The 18,349-nt window shown below is 54.7% G+C and overlaps 2 protein-coding genes across 3 annotated transcripts; one reads left to right on the top strand and one right to left on the bottom strand.

Annotated features, from left to right (window-relative positions):
- Positions 1–237: 237 nt before the first annotated feature.
- On the top strand, positions 238–13,495 carry LOC142882568 (dynactin subunit 1-like). 2 transcript variants are annotated; one of them, XM_076017370.1, is made up of 23 exons: positions 238–503; positions 1,534–1,554; positions 2,052–2,225; positions 3,038–3,235; positions 3,315–3,519; positions 3,610–3,688; positions 3,948–4,107; positions 4,194–4,298; positions 4,832–5,146; positions 5,575–5,727; positions 5,925–6,085; positions 6,261–6,429; positions 6,525–6,593; positions 7,459–7,671; positions 7,779–7,940; positions 8,585–8,845; positions 8,927–9,069; positions 9,148–9,317; positions 11,704–11,834; positions 11,917–12,103; positions 12,634–12,707; positions 12,793–12,882; positions 12,976–13,495. In XM_076017370.1, exons 1-23 carry the CDS (start codon positions 474–476, stop codon positions 13,111–13,113), a joined length of 3,408 nt encoding a protein of 1,135 aa, XP_075873485.1. In that variant the 5' UTR covers positions 238–473; the 3' UTR covers positions 13,114–13,495. The 2 variants fall into 2 exon arrangements, with proteins under 2 accessions (XP_075873485.1, XP_075873484.1); XM_076017369.1 differs by having other exon boundaries at positions 2,049–2,225.
- A 792-nt stretch (positions 13,496–14,287) lies between these two features.
- Positions 14,288–17,733, bottom strand: LOC142882569 (centrosome-associated protein ALMS1-like). Its single transcript, XM_076017371.1, has 9 exons — positions 17,580–17,733; positions 16,880–17,487; positions 16,398–16,506; positions 16,102–16,284; positions 15,792–16,018; positions 15,118–15,268; positions 14,938–14,995; positions 14,639–14,738; positions 14,288–14,553 (listed from the first exon to the last, which is right to left on the bottom strand). Exons 2-9 carry the CDS (start codon positions 17,465–17,467, stop codon positions 14,509–14,511), a joined length of 1,461 nt encoding a protein of 486 aa, XP_075873486.1. The 5' UTR covers positions 17,468–17,487; positions 17,580–17,733; the 3' UTR covers positions 14,288–14,508.
- Between the last annotated feature and the right edge of the window lie 616 nt (positions 17,734–18,349).

The raw sequence follows: 18,349 nt of genomic DNA, 5'->3' as shown, positions 1-18,349 counted from the left end.
AATCAGGACGAAGCAAAGCTAGTGGGAGAGAGGGAGGGAGGGAGGAGGGGAGGGGAGAGGAGGCGAGGCGAGGCGTAGCCTCTGAGCGTCAGGTCGGAGGAGGAAGCCGGAGTGGAAATCCAGGCAGGAAAAGAGACGAAGGAGGAGAGCGAGGACACAGTGATCTCTGGAAAGAGGAGGAGGAGGAGGAGGAGGAGGAGGAGGAGGAGGAGGAGGAGGAGAGACGAGGGAGCCGAGGACGGAGGGAACAATTCCCCAAAGCGCTTTTGGCCATTTGCACGGCTGCAGCCTCCCGACCGTCCGTCCGTCCGTCTGTCCGTCCGTCTGACCTGAAGCCGAGCATCTTTATCACCTTCTGTGTGTGTGTGTCTGTGTGTTTCCGTGGTGACCGTCTGTCTCTGTGTCTCTGTGTGTCTGCGTGTCTGTGTGTGTTCTCTTTCTCCTCTTCCTCTTCTTCCTCTTCTTCGGCAAATATGATGAGACAGACACCTGCACCCCGGAAGGTACACAACTCCTGTCATTGTCATGCCTGAAGAGAGTGTTGCTGTGTGATGATGATGATGATGATGATGATGATGATGATGATGATGTCTGAAGTTCATCTGCAGCTTCCTTCCTTCCTTCCTTCCTCCCATCATCACCATTTTTTTCCAACTCCCAGGGCAGTTCTGTTGTCACCTCCACGTGTGTTTTGCGGTACTTTGTTGTGCGTTTCTCCAGAGCCCAGTTGCGTTGACGCTGTTCCTCGTCCAGGCGGAGCTTCTTGTCACACGCTCAATTTTTTTTTTTTTTTTTTTCCTCCCTGGAAGTAGTTGGCGGCGTTGAAACGTTGCCAGGGACATTTCATTTTTTTTTTTTTTTTTTTTTTTGATTGGCTCTGATTGGCTCCGCCTCTGATCCCGAAAACAACCATCACGAGTCGGAACGGCCAGGACGAGCAGAAGAAGAAGAAGAAGATCCACCTGTTGTGACGGGAACAAAACATCACTTCAAGTTTTTAGCCTCGTGAGAAAAATGAGACTTTTTTTCCTCGTGGATTTGGACCAATCAGAGGTCCGCTGGTGGCTTCCTGTCGCCGTCCCCGCCTTGGGGCTGACTGACAGGAAGGAGCCCAGTTTGATAGTGAAGATCTCAACTTCACACCACCGTTCACGCTTCAGATCAGCTGTTGCCGGAGCGCCGGCAGTCTCTTCGTGTTTGACGTCCGATCGGCTGCCGGTCGGAGGCACAATGGGGCCGTTGATGTCCTGGCCGGCGGCGGTACCGCTCGCTCCGCCAGGTCACATGGGTGGCGGTCTGCCCGGGGGAGAGAGGGAGGGTGGGTGAGGGGGGGGGGCGTGGTGCTCAGCGGGCGGGTTTCCGGGTTTCGGCCTTCGTCCATCGTTTCACCTTTTTCTGTAAATGACATTTTTCTTTTCCAGGGTGGAATGAACCAATCAGTGACCTCTGCTGTTTGTTTCCCTTCCTTCCTCCCTTCCTTCCTTCCTCCCTTCCTTCCTTCCTTTCTTCCTTCTTTTTCCTCTTCTTCCTCAGACCACGGCCAGAAGGCCAAAGGTGAGCTCCGTCCTCCTAGTCTCCTGTGTGTGTGTGTGTGTGTGTGTGTGTGTGTGTGTGTGTGTGTGTGTGTGTGTGTGTGTGTGTGTGTGTGTGTGTGTGTGTGTGTGTGTGTGTGTGTGTGTGTGTGTGTGTGAAGACAGAGAACAAAAATCATCTTTTCTCTACTTTAGAAAAACAATATTTTTCTCAGACCACATTTTTCCCCATCCTGGAACATTTTTCATTCCGATCAGTTTTCTGTCATTTCCATCGGTCATCCTCAGTTCTGTTCTCAGCGTTTCCTGTTTCTCTTCTCTTCCATTCAAATCGTCTCGTCTGCTTCTTGATTCATACTATTTTCAACATGCTGCTTTGTTTTGTTTTTTTTGTCTGCGTGTGTTTTTGTTTGACGTCTGACTGACTGGTGGAGCGGAGTCTGGTTGAGTTGGAGGTTCAGATCTCCATGTCCCCCCCCACCCGCCTCCCCAGCTGACTGTCCCCTCTGTGTGCAGCAGGCTGGCCGCCCTGCAGGCAGCGGTGGGAAGGGCGCAGCCTCTGGCTCGGCCTCGGCCTCGGCGGGGGAGATGAGCAGCAGTGAGGCCAGCACGCCGGCCCAGACCCCCCTGGCAGCCCCGGTCATCCCCACCCTGCCCTCCCCCGGGAACCGCCCACCCGCCGGCCCCAGCAAGGTCAGTGGCCACTGACCCCCCTCACTCCAGACCAGTCCGTCTCCTCTGCAGCAGCATGTCCGGGGTTCAGGTCCTGGGTTTAGTTCCTTTGCTCAGTTCCTGGGTTCAGGTCTTTGGTTCAGGTCCTGGGTTCATGTTCTGGGTTCAGGTCCGGGGTTCCGGTCCTGGGTTTAGTTCCTTTGCTCAGTTCCTGGGTTCCAGTTACTCCTACAGGTCCTAGGTTCAGGTTTTGGGGTTCGTGTTCTGGGTTCAGGTCTGGGATTCAGGTCCTGGACTAAGGTCCTGGCTTCAGTCGGTGGCTTCAGGTCCAGGGTTGAGGTTCAGGGTTAAGGTCCAGGGTTCAGGTCCTTGGTTGAGGACCTGGGTTCAAAACCTGGGTTCAGTTGTTGGGTTCAAGCCCCGTGTTCAGAACCTGTGTTCCGGTCCTGGGTTCAGGTCCCGGGTTGAGTTCCTGGGTTTGGGTCCTGGTTGTGGTCATCGGGTTGTTGCTGTGCTCTGTTCTGCTGCCAACAGCTGATGTGCTGAAGTTGCGTCACACGCGACGTTACTTGATGACAGCTTGTCTGAGTGTCCCGCCTCTGTGAGGCGGCTGTCGGGTCGAGTCATGTCTCAGGAAGCTGAGAAGGTCAGAACCGGAGGCAGCTGCTCTCAGACTGCAAGGGAAGCTCAGCTTCCACTCAAATGTCAGAAAATCCGTGGTCAAAGATGAACCGCTGTGTGTACAGTTGATGCACTGAATGTGCCATGGAAGGCGTTCGTCTTTTGCTCAGAATCCTTTGTTCACCCCCTCTCTGCTCTGCTCTGGTGCGCAGGAGGAGGAGATGCTGCGCGGCCAGGTGAAGGACCTGGAGGAGAAGCTGGAGACGCTGAAGGTGAAGCGGAGCGAGGACAAGGCCAAGCTGAAGGAGCTGGAGAAGCACAAGATCCAGCTGGAGCAGCTGCAGGAGTGGAGGAGCAAGATGCAGGAGCAGCAGGCCGACCTGCAGAAGCACCTCAAGGAGGCCAAGAGGGTAAAGGTCACCACAGGTCACCTCCTGAGGTAGCTCAGGAGCTGCTGCTGACTTTGGGTGTGTGTGTGTGTGTTTGCAGGAGGCCAGGGAGGCCCTGGAGGCTAAAGAGCGCTATGTGGAGGAGATGTCGGACACGGCGGACGCCATCGAGATGGCCACGCTGGACAAGGAGATGGCGGAGGAGCGGGCCGAGTCCCTGCAGCTGGAGGTGGACTCGCTCAAGGAGAAGGTGGACGAGCTCACAGTGGACCTGGAGATCCTCAAGCACGAGATCGAGGAGAAAGGTGCCGCCGTTCACCCTGTGACCTCCTGACCTCCAGCCGGTCGGGGCTCAGTTGGAGCTCAGCTGAGTTTCTCCCCCTGGTTCCTCGCAGGTTCTGACGGCGCTGCCTCCAGCTACCACGTCAAGCAGCTGGAGGAGCAGAACGGGCGGCTGAAGGAAGCTCTGGTCAGGTAGGCAGTTCATTCCACCCCATTGGTCGGGTCTAGAGGAACAGTCGTAACTGCATCTCCTCGAACAAGATGACCTGAGGTAGACCTCCTGCCTGGACGTACACAGAAGTCCAGCTGGTTAAAGATTCTGTGCTGAGATGATAAGTCGTTGGACGTGTTTGGACTTCGATGAGTCTTTAGAGCTTCTGTGGTGACGTTTGAGGTTTGAGGTATAAATTTCTACTCTTCTACTCTACTCCCCCCCCCTCCCCCCTTCCAGGATGCGCGACCTGTCGTCGTCGGAGAAGCAGGAACACGTGAAGCTGCAGAAGCAGATGGAGAAGAAGAACACGGAGCTGGACACGCTGAGGGGCCAGAAGGAGAAGCTGCAGGAGGAGATGGCGGCCGGAGAGAAGACCATCGACGAGCTGAAGGAGCAGGTCGGTCACGTGACCTCCGGCTGGCCTCCAACCGGCCTCCGGGAACACGCTCTGAAGGCGGGGCGGGGGGGTGGGGCTCGTTGCAGGTGGACGCCGCCCTGGGCGCCGAGGAGATGGTGGAGACGCTGACGGAGAGGAACCTGGACCTGGAGGAGAAGGTCCGAGAGCTGCGGGAGACGGTCAGCGACCTGGTGAGTGACCAGAGTCGCCACTTGTGGGCGGAGCCTTTGCCCTGTCAAGTCCGTCAATCCACTTGTATTCGTACGGCGCTGAATCGCAACTAAAGGCGTCTCCAAGAGAAAACGAAAGTGAACCCTCCAGAGCAGCAGGGGGCGACGGTGGCCAGGAAAAAAACTTCCCCAGGGGAAGAAACCTGTTGCAGATCCAGATAGATAGATGGATAGAGTAGTTAGAAAAAGATAAAGAGATAGATATAAAGAGATAGATAGATAGACAAAGTAGTCAGAGTGGCAGACAGACTAGAGTGAGTTGCAGAATAAACAACCAAATATGTACAAAGCTCTCAACCATGAAAGTATACCCAAGTATACAATATATAAATATAAACATGTATATGTATAAATGTTATTGTATATACCTTTAATTATTATAACATTTAAATAGACTTCAATATAGAACAGTGAACTGTTTTTCACTGTACCAAAAAGCTTGATGCTGATTGGCTGCTGCCCCCCACCCCACCCCTCACCAACTCCTCCTCCAGGAAGCCATCAACGAGATGAACGACGAGCTGCAGGAGAACGCCCGGGAGACGGAGCTGGAGCTGCGCGAGATGCTGGACCTGGGCGCCGGCAGGGAGCGGGAGGCCGAGCGGCGGGTGGAGGCGGCGCAGGAGACGGTGGCCGACTACCAGCTGACCATCGACAAGTACCGCCAGCTCACCGCCCACCTGCAGGAGCTCAACAGGGAGCTGACCAGCCAGCAGGAGGCGTCGGCCGAGCTGCAGCAGCAGCAGCCGCCGCCCGCCGAGATGTTCGACTTCAAGATCAAGTTCGCCGAGACCAAAGCCTACGCCAAGGTCAGTGTGGCTCCACCCACCAGCGCCGCCACGGCGGGGCCTGAGTCAGCCGTGTGTGTGTTTATTGGCTTACTGAACAAGGGTCCCCATCGGTTTTCACAGGACGTCTTCACGAGACGTTACAATGATTACAAATCAAAATGGGTCAAAAAATATTCACCAACGTTAAAAGCAGAAATAAAAACAAAGAAATTCAATGAATAAATAACCCAAATCCTTATCCTAATATTTGCTGCTGTCACCAGATCTATATCCACCTACGAACAAACTTATAAGATTAATCTAAGATTAATCTCTCGTAATTTTACATAAGAGCCATTTGAATATATATTTCAACTGTGTGTGTGTGTGTGTGTGTGTGTGTGTGTGTGTGTGTGTGTGTGTGTGTGTGTGTGTGTGTGTGTGTGTGTGTGTGTGTGTGTGTCCAGGCCATGGAGATGGAGCTGAGGAAGATGGAGGTGTCGCAGGCCAACCGCCACGTCTCGCTGCTCACCTCCTTCATGCCCGAGTCCTTCCTGCGGCACGGCGGCGACCACGACGGCATCCTGGTGCTGCTGCTCATCCCCAGGCTGGTGTGCAAGGTGAGCAGCTGCTGCAGCTACTGCAGGGAACACCGCCCCCTACCTGCCACACACAGGGAACACTGCCCCCTACCTGCCACACACTGTGTGTGTCTGTGTCTGTGTGTGTGATAGATAGATAAATATACTTTGTTGATGCCTAACTGTGTGCGTGTGCGTGTGTGTGTGTGTGTGTGTGTGTGTGTGTGCTCCCGCAGGCCGAGCTGATCAGCCGCCAGGCTCGGGAGAAGTTTGATCTGAACGAGACGTGTGTGCAGCGGACGGGGCTGCGAGGAGCTCTGGGGGAGCAGCTGAGCTTCGCCGGGGGTCTGGTCTACTCGCTGAGCCTCCTGCAGGCCACCCTGCACAAATATGAACAGTGAGACCCAAAGAGGCCTTTTCTGTACTGCTTCAGTAGCCTCACACCTGCCGCAATCCTGTGTGTGTGTGTGTGTGTGTGTGTGTGTGTGTGTGTGTGTGTGTGTGTGTGTGTGTGTGTGTGTGTGTGTGTGTGTGTGTGTGTGTGTGTGTGTGTGTGTGTGTGTGTGTGTCAGGGCTCTTTCTCAGTGCAGCGTGGACGTCTACAAGAAGATCGGCTCTCTGTACCCGGAGATGAGCGTCCACGAGCGCTCGCTGGACTTCCTCATCGAGCTGCTGCACAAGGACCAGCTGGACGAGACCGTCAACGTGGAGCTGCTCACCAAGGCCATCAAGTACTATCAGGTTGAACACACAAACCCACGTGCAGCGACGTTGCCCATGGTTTCAGGACCTCCCGTTGTCGACCGTGTCAACGCAACTCCTCCCTTTCCCTGCAGCACCTGTACAGCATCCACCTGGCGGAGCAGAATGAGGACTGCACCACGCAGCTGGCCGACCACATCCGGGTGAGTCAGAGTCAGAACCAGAGTCAGAACCAGAACCAGAGTCAGAGTCAGAATCACAACCAGAGTCAGAACCAGAGTCAGAGTCAGAGTTGGAACCAGAACCAAAATAAAAGTCAAAATCACAGGCAGAACCAGAGTCAGAATCAGAGTCAGAACCAGAGTCGGAGTCAGAACCAAAATGAGAACCAAAATTAAAGTCAGAATCAGAACCAGAACCAGAACCAGAATCAGAACCAGAGTCAGAGTTGGAACCAGAACCAAAATAAAAGTCAAAATCACAGTCAGAATCAGAGTCAGAGTCGGAACCAGAACCAAAATGAGAACCAAAATTAAAGTCAGAATCAGAACCAGAACCAGAACCAGAATCAAAGCATTGTGGAGCGTTTTATGTCTCTGGGGTGTGAGTGAAAGGATGGCACTGAACTCTGGCTGATGGAAAAAAAAACAAGTGTTTAATCTCGTAAGAGGATCAAGGGCGTCCAAGACAAGTGGTCAGTGTGGTCAGTGTGTGTGTCTGACAGTTGTTCACCGAGCTTCAGGAGTACAAGTCTTTTATACCACGGAGTAAACATGAGCATATAATGGTAAGATACCTTTAATTTGTAATGTAACTTGTCCTCAGGGATCCTCAGGAAATGTCCCGAAAAGGGATTTTTTTTTTCCACCAAAAGAGTCGGAGTCAGAACCAACATCAAAGTCTGAATCAGAACCAGAATCAGAATCAGGTCTTGTCAGGGACTAATAATGAGTCAATAGTTATATAAAAAAAAAGAAAAAAAAATGGTAAAAAAAAAAAAAAATGATGAGGCTCGTGCATTTCAGCTGCCACCTGTCCCCCCCCCGCACCCCCCTTCTGCTGCTGCAGTTTACCCAGAGTGCCCTGGACTGCATGGCGGTGGAGGTGGGCCGCCTGCGGGCCTTCCTGCACGCCGGCCAGGAGAAGGCCGACCTGGCCGTGCTGCTGCACGACCTGGAGACGTCCTGCAGCGATGTCAGGCAGTTCTGCAAGAAGATCCGCCGCAGGATGCCCGGAACCGACGCTCCGGGGATCCCGGCGGCGCTCGGCTTCGGCCCGCAGGTAACCGTAGGGACCGGGTTAGTGTGTGTGTGTGTGTGTGCAGAAAGGTTGCGACATCTCTCACCTGTTGGCCCCGCCCCCCCCCCCCTCCTCCCCTCCCTCCGCAGGTGTCAGACACACTCTCCGACTGCAGGAAGCACCTGACCTGGGTGGTGGCCGTGCTGCAGGAAGTGGCGGCCGCCGGCGCTCAGATGATGTCGCCGCTGGGCGAGCAGGAGGGTCTGAGCGCCGCCAAGCTGGAGGACGTGGCGTTCAAGGCCGGCGAGCAGGTGCACGCGTTTGGGGGTGGGGGGCGGAGTTACAGGATACAGTCGCACACAATATTTCCTCAGGGGTTGAAAATGTTTCTAAATGTTTGTACTTTAACAGGCTGAGATCATTTTGTTATTTACAATCCAAGTTGTACCAATATTATCATTTGTATTTTTTTGTATTTTTTGGAGTTGATCTTTAAAAAAAAAATTTTTTTTTTTTTTTTTTGAGCCATTTTCGTTTTGGTGAGCCGCCTCATAGGAGGAGTCAAAAACATGAACAAAAGCAGTTCAAACAGAATATCTGTCTCTGAAGCCCCACGGTATTGAAGTACGCAGTGCTGTGTATTGAAATGACTCTCGAGCTATTTTAGGACTTACTGACCATTAATATCATTTCTTCAAGTTCGGCAGGCCGAATTAAAAAGCTCACTGGGCCGCATGTGGCTCCTGGGCCATAGTTTGTCCATACCAACAGTTTTCACAGAAGACTTTCCTCCAGTTCTGACCCGCTGGACCTCGTTGCTATGACTTGGGAGTGTGTTAAGGGGGTTAACATGAGGTCGAAAGAGGCATAGGGAAGAACAACAACAATAATAATTTTTTTTCTGGCTCAGCCCCCCCAAAAAAATATTTCCTAACTCCTCCCCCTCCTCCTCCAGATCTACGGCTCCCAGGGCGCCAACCCCTACGAGTGTTTACGGCAGTCCTGCAACGTCGTCATAGCGACCATGAACAAGATGGCCACCGCCATGCAGGAGGGCGAGTACGACTCCGACAAGGCCCAGGGCAAGGCCCCCCCGCCCGTGGACGTGCGTGCGGCGGCGCTCCGGGCCGAGATCACCGACGCCGAGGGCCTGGGCCTGAAGCTGGAGGACAGGGAGACGGTCATCAAAGAGCTGAAGAAGTCCCTCAAGATCAAGGTGGGGCGGGGACGGGAGGCGGGGACGAGAGGCGTAGCCGCCGCCACCACCACCGCGGTAACGCTTCCCTTTGGCCTGCAGGGGGAGGAGCTGAGCGAGGCCAACGTCCGCCTCAGTCTGCTGGAGAAGAAGCTGGACAGCTCGTCCCGGGACGCCGACGAGCGGGTGGAGAAGATCCAGACCCGGCTGGACGAGGCCCAGACGCTGCTGAAGAAGAAGGAGAAGTGAGTAGCAGTACCGCACCCGGGGGGCAGGTGGCGCCACATCTCCCCAACTGCCTGCCTGTCTGTCTGTCTGCGCAGGGAGTTCGAGGAGACGATGGACGCCCTGCAGGCCGACATCGACCAGCTGGAGTCGGAGAAGGTGGAGCTAAAGCAGCGGCTCAGCAGCCAATCAAAGATGAGCGTGGACGGAGCGCTGCGAGGGACGGGCCCGTCAGGAATCGCCTCCATCGTCGGCGGGATAGCAGGAGGTGAGTCAGCGGGGGGGAAATAAAAACAACTAAAAGCAGCTGTGTTTGGAAGAACTTCCTGTCTGATTTGACTCCGCCCACTTGTTCCCCCGCCTCTAATCTCACGCCGGCGTCGAACCCGCAGACGATCAGAAAGGTACCTGAGCTGCATGTCGCTGCTGCCAGTGTGGTGAATGCATGTTGAAGTCTGGACACGCAAATGGACAAAACCTGGAGAAAGATGTTGAAGTCGCCTGCAGGTGTCGAGGTCTCTCACTCTCCCTCTCTCTCTCTCTCTCTCCCTCTCTCTCGCTCTCTCCCTCTCTCTCGCTCTCCTTCTCTCTCTCTTGCTCTCTCTCTCTCTCTCTCGCTCTCCCTCTCTCTCTCGCTCTCTCTCACTCTCTCCCTCTCCCTCTCCCGCTCTCTCTCTCGCTCTCTCTTTCTCTCTCCCTCACTCTCTCTCTCTCTCCCTCTCTCGCTCCCTCGTGCTCTCTCCCTCTCTCGCTCCCTCGTTCTCTCTCTCCCTCTCTCACTCCCTCGTTCTCCCTCTCTCGCTCCCTCGTTCTCTCTCTCTCGCTCCCTCGTTCTCCCTCTCTCGCCCTCTCCCTCCCTCCCTTGTTCTCTCCCTCCCTCTCTCTCTCCCTCGTTCTCTCTCCCTCTCTTGCTCTCTCTCTCTCTCTCCCTCACTCTCCCTCTCTCGCTCCCTCGTTCTCTCTCCCTCTCTCACTCCCTCGTTCTCTCTCTCTCTCCCTCTCTCTGTCTCCCCCTCCCTCCCTTGTTCTCTCCCTCCCTCTCTCTCTCCCTCGCTCTCTCCCTCCCTCCCTCGCTCGCTCTCTCTCTCTGTCTCCCTCGTTCTCTCTCTCTCTCGCCCTCTCTCTCTCTCCCTCACTCTCCCTCTCTCGCTCTCTCCCCCGCTCTCTCTCTCTCTCCCTCTCTCGCTCCCTCGTTCTCTCTCCCTCTCTCACTCCCTCGTTCTCTCTCTCTCTCCCTCGTTCTCCCTCTCTCTGTCTCCCCCTCCCTCCCTTGTTCTCTCCCTCCCTCTCTCCCTCGCTCGCTCTCTCTCTCTGTCTCCCTCGTTCTCTCTCTCGCCCTCTCCTTCGCTCCCTCGTTCTCTCTCTCTCTCTCTTGCTCCCTCGTTCTCTCTCTCTCTCTCCCTCTCTCTGTCTCCCTCCCTCCCTCCCTCGCTCTCCCTCTCGCTCTCTCCCTCCCTCTCTCTCCCTCGCTCTCTCCCTCCCTCTCTCTCCCTCGCTCTCGCTCTCTCTCTCGCCCTCGCTCTCTCCCTCCCTCTCCCTCGTTCTCCCTCTCTCGCTCTCTCTCTCCCTCGTTCTCCCTCTCTCGCTCTCTCTCTCCCTCGTTCTCTCTCTCTCCCTCTCTCTGTCTCCCTCGCTCTCTCTCTCTGTCTCCCTCGCTCTCTCTCTCGCCCTCTCCCTCTCTCTCGCCCTCTCCCTCGCTCTCTCTCTCGCCCTCTCCCTCTCTCTCTCTCCCTCTCGTTCTCTCGCTCGCTCTCCCTCGCTCTCTCTCTCTCCCTCGTTCTCCCTCTCTCGCTCCCTCGTTCTCTCTCTCTCTCTCCCTCTCCCTCGTTCTCTCTCTCGCTCCCTCGTTCTCTCTCTCGCTCCCTCGTTCCCTCTCTCTCTCCCTCGCCCTCTCCCTCCCTCCCTCGTTCTCTCCCTCCCTCTCTCTCTCCCTCGCTCTCTCCCTCTCTCTCGCCCTCTCCCTCGCTCGCTCTCTCTCTCTGTCTCCCTCGCCCTCTCCTTCGCTCCCTCGTTCTCTCTCTCTCTCTCGCTCCCTCGCTCTCCCTCTCGCTCTCCCTCTCTCTCTCCCTCGTTCTCCATCTCCCTCGCTCTCTCTCTCTCTCTTTCTCTCGCTCGTTCTCCCTCTCTCGCCCTCTCTCTCGCTCTCTCTCTCGCCCTCTCTCTCGCTCTCTCTCTCTCTCCCTCGTTCTCTCTCTCTCCCTCTCTCTGTCTCCCTCGTTCTCTCTCGCCCTCTCCCTCGCTCCCTCGTTCTCTCGCTCTCCCTCTCCCTCCCTCTCTCACCCTCGCTCTCTCTCTCTCCCTCTCTCCCTCTTTCTCTCTCCCTCTCCCTCGTTCTCTCTCTCGCTCTTGCTCTCTCTCTCTCTCTTTCTCTCTCTCCCTCGTTCTCCCTCTCTCTGTCTCCCTCGTTCTCTCTCGCTCTCTCTCTCGCTCCCTCGTTCTCCCTCTCTCGCTCCCTCGTTCTCCCTCTCTCGTTCTCTCTCGCTCTCGCTCCCTCGTTCTCCCTCTCTCGCTCCCTCGTTCTCCCTCTCTCGCCCTCTCCCTCTCGCTCTCTCTCCCTCGTTCTCTCGTTCTCTCTCTCTCGCTCGCTCTCCCTCGTTCTCTCTCTCTCTCGTTCTCTCTCTCTCTCGTTCTCTCTCTCTCTCTCTCACCTGCAGCCAGTATGGTGTGTGGAGGCGGTGGCGGGATCATTGGGGTCCAGGTGGTGGACTCTCCTCTGCTGACTCAGCAGATCGAAGCCCAGCGGCTCTGCATCAAACACCTGAAGAACGAGAACAACCGGCTCAAGGTACAAACTGACGACAGACAGGCGCCCCCCGGTGGTGACGGGAAAAAAACTCCTCAAGAGTTTTCTACTGCGCCCCCTGCAGGCGGAGAAGATGCGAACGCAGCTCGCCGCCCTGCCGCCTCTGCACGTCACCAAGCTTCCCTCCAGGGACGGCGGCCGCCCCGAGGTGCTCTCCGGCGCCCTCTACCGCAAGACGGACCAACTCCTGGAGACCCTGCTGCAGATGAGCGCCAACGTCAAGGTGGTGGACGTCACGGGGAAATCACCCGGTACGCAGACGTCGCTACACACGATAATAATTCACCTCCAAAGTCCAACGTGATTCAGAGCTTGCAGTCATAGTTGGTTAGTTCAGTCCTTCAGGCTCTCACGAGTGCTCATCCAATCACAGGTCGGCGTACGGCACGAGCAACGGCATCGTGCGCACTCGAGATCGCAAACAGTGCACAATGTTGACTCTGCTGGCCTCAAGCAGACAACACAAGTTAGCTGAAATATGGCCGTCATTTACCGTAATTTACCGTCATTTACAACAGTGGAAGCAACGCAACCAAGTACGAAAACAGACAATGGAGAAAACTTTAATATCATACTGTATTTATGGGGAAAAAAGTAGCTTTTCTAAGTATGTTTAGGCCCAGCAGTCAAGGCCTTGCTGGCCCTATTTTTATTTATTTTTATATTTTTAGTTTTTCATAGACTCCACAATGGAATGTTATTTTTTCAGACCAATTAAGTGCCATTGGATAACTTGTGGGACTCCTACCTGCCACTGAGCGTCCGCTTGTTTGTCCTGCAGTGACACCTAGTGCTCAGCTGCTGGAACAGACGGCCAGGCTGCAGTCCCTCAGCGACACCCTGAGCAGGCTGAAGGTAAGAACCCCGCCACTCGAGTCTCGCGTGTGACTTTGGAGGAGATTCCCTCCGCTAACGGTGGCGCTGACTCCCCGCGGTGCAGGACGAGGTGGCCGAGCACGTGGTCCACCAGCAGCCCGGAGCCAGGGTCTCTTCGGACTTCGCCACCTTCCCCTCCACGCTGTTTGTGAAGGTGACGCGTGCACAAACGTCGCTCACGAACCGGCAGCGTCTCTCACCCCGTCTCACCTGTCTGCTGCTGCTGCTGCTGCTCTGTGTCTTGCAGGCCAAAGAGGAGCGGCAGGGCGACCCGGTGCTGGTGGGCCGGGTCATGGTGTCGTGCCCCCGCGGCCACGAGCAGGTCCACCGCCTGGTGCTGCCGCACACTCAGCTGCAGAGGGTCCACAACCTGCTGCGCACCTGAGCCTCCAGCCCGGACGACTCGCCGGCGCCACCTGCTGGATGAAGAGAGGGAGGCATTGTCCGCGCCGTCGTAGTTTATCGTTCTTTAACGTTTCTTCTTAACAGAGCGTTTATTAATTTATTGATGACTGGGATAGTCTTTATTTTCCGTAAGCGTTGCGTTATTTCCATTCACTTACATTTGAAACTAAAAAAAAAAAGAAAAAAAAAAAATCTTCAGTGATCAACAATTAGCACAGAACGCAACGGTGACAATGTGCTGCTAACTTGTATCGGTGTTTGTTATGGATTCTCACCTGATCGATGGGGGCGAGGCTGCGTGTTTTGTGACTCCGCCCCTGCTGGCCAGTCTGAACCGGTACGGCGTCTCGCTCCCAGAAAACCCGGCCCGGTGTTGTTCAGTGTCTCTATAACTGTTGCTGCTGCTGTGATGACCCGTTTGTTGCTGCCTGATCCTCAGAAAGGGAACCAAGGATTTCCGTTCATTAATTGAAATGAAGGATTTTTGTTGTTTTGTTTTTTTGTTTGCACTGAGCAGCCTGGAAACGACCTGCCCGCTGCAGCTGATTCACCAACTCTTCGGTTCCAGGCGGCGCTGAAAGGTTTTTCTTGACTCGTCTTACCCGCTGTGATCCGCCCCCCCCCCGCCGCTGTCGGAGCCTTAAACCTGCAAAGCCTTGTGGGTAATCGACCGGCCTCGTTTCCCCTCCCTCCTGCTACAGTCGTGACCGGCGTCCCCGCCAAAGAATCCTCCTTTTCTCGCCGCCTCTCGTTCTCGTCTTTTTCGGCACTTTATCGTATTTTGACGCTGATGATGATTTTATGAATTCCTTAGCGGGCGTCGACCGTCTATTTAACCACTTGAGGGAAAAAAAAAAGAAACCCCTGCTGATGTTGTGTTTAGGGTCAGCTGGTAGAGCAGCTGCGACTTGTTTATCCGTCGTCCTCCCGCTGTGGCTTCCTTGCTCCTGCAACCAATAGCTGATCAATAAAGGCATCAAAAGGAAGTGAGCGGCGCTCCCACGGCCTCCAGTGTCTCTGTTTCATCAGAACCCAGGCGGGAGGTTTTCTGAACCCGGTGCACGGGGTGTTCAAACTTCACAAGGATTCAAAAGTTGAAAAATTCTCTTTTAATTTTTCACAATTTATTCATAATTACTATGACACACATGTTGACAGCAGAATATGCTGAAGGTTTTCTGCTCATTCATTTCAATCTTTCCTGCTCACAAGTCTAGACTCTAAAATGTGACACAATTAAAAAAAAACAACTAAACAATGTTGTTTAAATTCATTAATTACACTAAACTGAGAGAAATTCTCTCATGCCTGAGTGAGAAAAAAATATATATAAAAAAGGTGTTTAAAAATAAATTAGCTCCCAGTTTGTGCTCACTCAGTTCCAGGCTGTTCTTCTGTTCACGACTCGGCTGGTGATTTTCTGAAAGGACAGAAACCAGTCGGTAAAACTCGTCCGCCCTGACCTTTGACCTGCGAGAGTAGCGGCGGGTAGCCTCGTGTCCTACCTTGTTGTAGAGTCGAGCGTTCAGACGGTACAACTCGTACTCGGCTTTCCTCCGCTGGTCGGCTCGGCGCCGCTGCACCTCTGGGAGACTCTCGTAGATCCTGCGGACGGAAACGAGGGTCATTGAGGTCTCCCAACAACCTGGGTGCGAGGAGGTTAAACCCAGGACTTCTGCAGGTGAGGCTCAACATGGCAAAAGCTGGGAGTCTGAGACGTCGTTGGTCTGCGTCAGACCGGTCGGGTTTGAACACCTCCTGAGTTGTCGCCCCGCAGTGAACCTGTGCAGAACACTGAACTCACTGTTTGGACCTCTGGATCATCTCGGTCCTGGGGACGGCTCTCCTGAGCAGCACTGCGCCTGCACAGGGACAATAAAACTCCGTTCAGACTTGAGGAGAAAAAAGTCTAGAAAAAGTAGGATGGTGCAGGGCGGGGGGCGGGGGGAATAACGCCCTGCAGGTGGCGCCGTGGCTCCAGGACCTGCAGGCCTCCGTGGCGGCTCCATGCTGTAGACTTCATGCACTTCTCTGTAGAGCTCCTGCAGCCGTCGGTCCTCAGAGCGCAGCGCCAGGCGCTCCACCCGCTGCCTGGACTGATGGATGAACTCTGGCCGGTTCCTCCTCAAGGCCTCCTGCACACCATGGAGAAGAACAACTCTTACATACTATAGTCACTATCATTATCATTATTATTATTATTATTATTATTATTATTATTGTTAGACCAGCTCTGGAGCAGAACAGGTCATTACCAGGGCGAAGACCTCAATAGAAATTGTGGCGGTTATGTTTATTTTTACGCTTTGTCTTCACACCTGAAAACTCGCCAAATTCTTTCAAGCAAGTCCGGACTGCTAAGAACGTTGATATAATGCAATGATGACGACTGTAGCTGCTCCACAGCGCCTCCTACAGACAAAAACCCACCAAAAAACAAAAAACAGCAATCACCCTTGTGGCCAGTAGGAGGGTCATAGAGACGGGGGACAAAACCCATGCTATTGTCTCATCAAGACCTATATTTCATAAGATGACCTTTGACCTCTGTATTATCATCATTATTATTATTATCATTATTGACCAGATGAGCCTCGTGGGGATGTTTGAAAGGCTTATTTGTGTGAGATGTCCGACAAGCGGAAGAAGTGAACTAACCTGTAGAGACACTGGTGCTCCAGCAGGGGGCGTGGCCTTGCCCCCGGGCCTGTGGTGATGGCGGTGGCTGCTGCGGTCTTCAGGGACTTGTCTCTGTCGCAGCGGCTCCCTCCACGGTGCGGCGCTGCTGTAGGGCTGGAACCAGGCGGAGCTCCGCCCCCCCGCTGGCCGGTTCTCCTTCCGGGCCTCGGACCGGAGCTCCTCGGCGCTGACGAACCACGAGATGCCTGCGCAGAGAAGAAGGAGTGTTGGGAGTTTGGGCCAGCTGGGAGGAACTGGGCCACTCCTGCAGGGTGACGGACAGACGGACTTTTGGGGAAGATCCTCCTCCTCCGCTGGGACGTCCTGGCTGGGCTCCTCCCACCTCCTCCTCCTCCTCCTCCACCTCTCTCTGAAGCGGCCGAGGAGGAGCAGGAGGGGGAGGGGGCGTGACCCAGTCCCTGGTCTCTGGTGTGGAGCCCAGTCCTGCTGCTCCAGTCCAGCTGCAGGCCGCCTGAGGACACCAGACACCCAGTCAACACGGCTGCAGGGTCGAGGATTCAGTGGACAGAGGTCAGGCCGCTCTGAGATTCTGATTTGGACGCCTCCGATCGGCTTCCTTCTCACCTGCTTGGACGCCTCTGCTGACCAGGCCCACCGGCTTCCTGGCTGCGGGGGTCCGGCGGTGGGACAGCACGGTGAAGGTGCTGGTGGACGACTCCGAGTCGGCAGCAACCTGAGGGAACAAACACAGACGACATCAAGCAGAACCAGAACCAGAGCTGCATTTAAACCTTATAATAAATGTTGAGGTTATACCATTACACCATAACATTTCTTTATACACATCCATATTTATATATGTGCAAATTCTTATGCATGTTTTTTATATTTTCTATATGTGAATTATTTATTTAAACATTTATTTATTTATTTATTTATCCAGGCCTCTGTCGCCCCCTGCTGCTCTGGAGGGTCCAGTTGGTTTTCTCCTGACTGAACAAAGACACCTTTGGCTGTGATTTAACGCTTTACAAATGAAGTGGGATGGATTGATTGATTGATTGATTGATTGACTGACTGGTTCACCTGGTTTCGGAGGAGCTCACCTGGTCGCTGGCCTCTGATTGGCTGAAGCTATCCGCCGCCTCCTCCTTGTTTTTTCCTTCCTTCTGCTCTTGGATGGTTCTGTGCAGTTTGTGGATGCTGGCGCTGGTGCTGGTGCTGGTGCGGAGGCGTCGGACTCTCTCGGCGCCGAACACTCGGGCCAGGCGGGTCGTGTCCACGCTGGACACGGAGCCGGACGCCACGGACACGCTGTCGGCCGGAGCGACGCCAGCAGGGGGGGCTGCTTCCTGGGGCGGCAGCGGGCGAGTCCGGTCCTGGCCGGAGGCAGGGAGTCGTCCTGCGGGTCTTCCCGCACTCGCATCCTGTCCTCCCCCCTCCCTCCTCCACTCATCGCCGCGGCCAATCAGGCGCGAGAGACGCTCCAGCCTCTCCAGCAGCGACCCGTCCCGCTCGGCGCTCAGCCGCGACTCCTCCCGCCGCCACTGGGAGCAGAACTTGAGCCACAGCTGGTCCAGGGGGCCGCCGCCCTCGGAGCCCCCGTCCCGCTCGGGGTCCTGGTGTCTCCGCGGAGGCGGAGCTGTGCCGACAGAACCCTGAGAGGACGACCTCTGACCCCGGTCCAGCTCCATCCGAGAGCTTCTAGCTGCAGCTGCAGGAGCAGAAACACATCTGTCAAACAATGATACAGTTCTGTGTGTGTGTGTGTGTGTGTGTGTGTGTGTGTGTGTGTGAGAGAGAGACCTGTGAGCTGCACCCCCTGGTGGCCGGTGGTCCGCAGTCTCTTGCTGTAGATGCCCTCGGTGTGTCTGATGGAGACGCCGCGGTCCAGCGTCGGGTCTCCTCGTCCCAGGACGTTGGTGCTGAACGGCGGAGCGACGGCGTCGTCCGAGTCTGCTCACAGTGTTAAAAGAAACACACAAAAACAACAACAAAAACAAAAAAAAAAAAACCATCAGGTAGGAGCCTCAATATCTGCACCAACAGTCTCCCTCTCTCTCTCTCCCTCTCTCTCCCTCTCTCTCCCTCTCTCACCCTCTCTCACCCTCTCTCTCTCTCCCTCTCTCTCTCTCTCTCTCTCTCTCTCTGCTCCCCGCTTGGCCTTTTGTCTCCCTCTCGGCCCCTGAACATGAATAATTAATGCGCCGCCTGGTGTCGGTTACAATGGAGCAGCTGCTGCTCTGCCATTGGCTGACAGCCGCGTCCCCTCAGGATCAAGTGTATCATTGACAACACGGACCTCCATGATGAATGTGACAGAGTTTTGCAACCTACTGAGAAACAGAAGTGATTAATTAAAGGTCCAGTGTGTAAAATCTGACTTGGTTTGTGATTTCTTTATAATGGTAATAACTCAATATTCTGGCCATAATTACATTAATAAAAGTGCACATTAGCAGTACAATAAAAGTCATTTGGTTTTTCTGCCCATTCCGGTTCCTTGTTATATATAAGAATAAATGTCGATCAACAAGGTTCTTGCTCCCATATTTCTAAGGAAGCCTGGCGTGGAC

Source organism: Nelusetta ayraudi, unplaced genomic scaffold (assembly GCF_046127955.1).
Source record: "Nelusetta ayraudi isolate G7.1 ecotype Tasmania unplaced genomic scaffold, CSIRO-AGI_Nayr_v1 ptg000322l, whole genome shotgun sequence".
Classification (NCBI taxonomy): Eukaryota; Metazoa; Chordata; class Actinopteri; order Tetraodontiformes; family Monacanthidae; genus Nelusetta; species Nelusetta ayraudi.
This window is presented reverse-complemented; position numbering and strand designations above follow the sequence as displayed.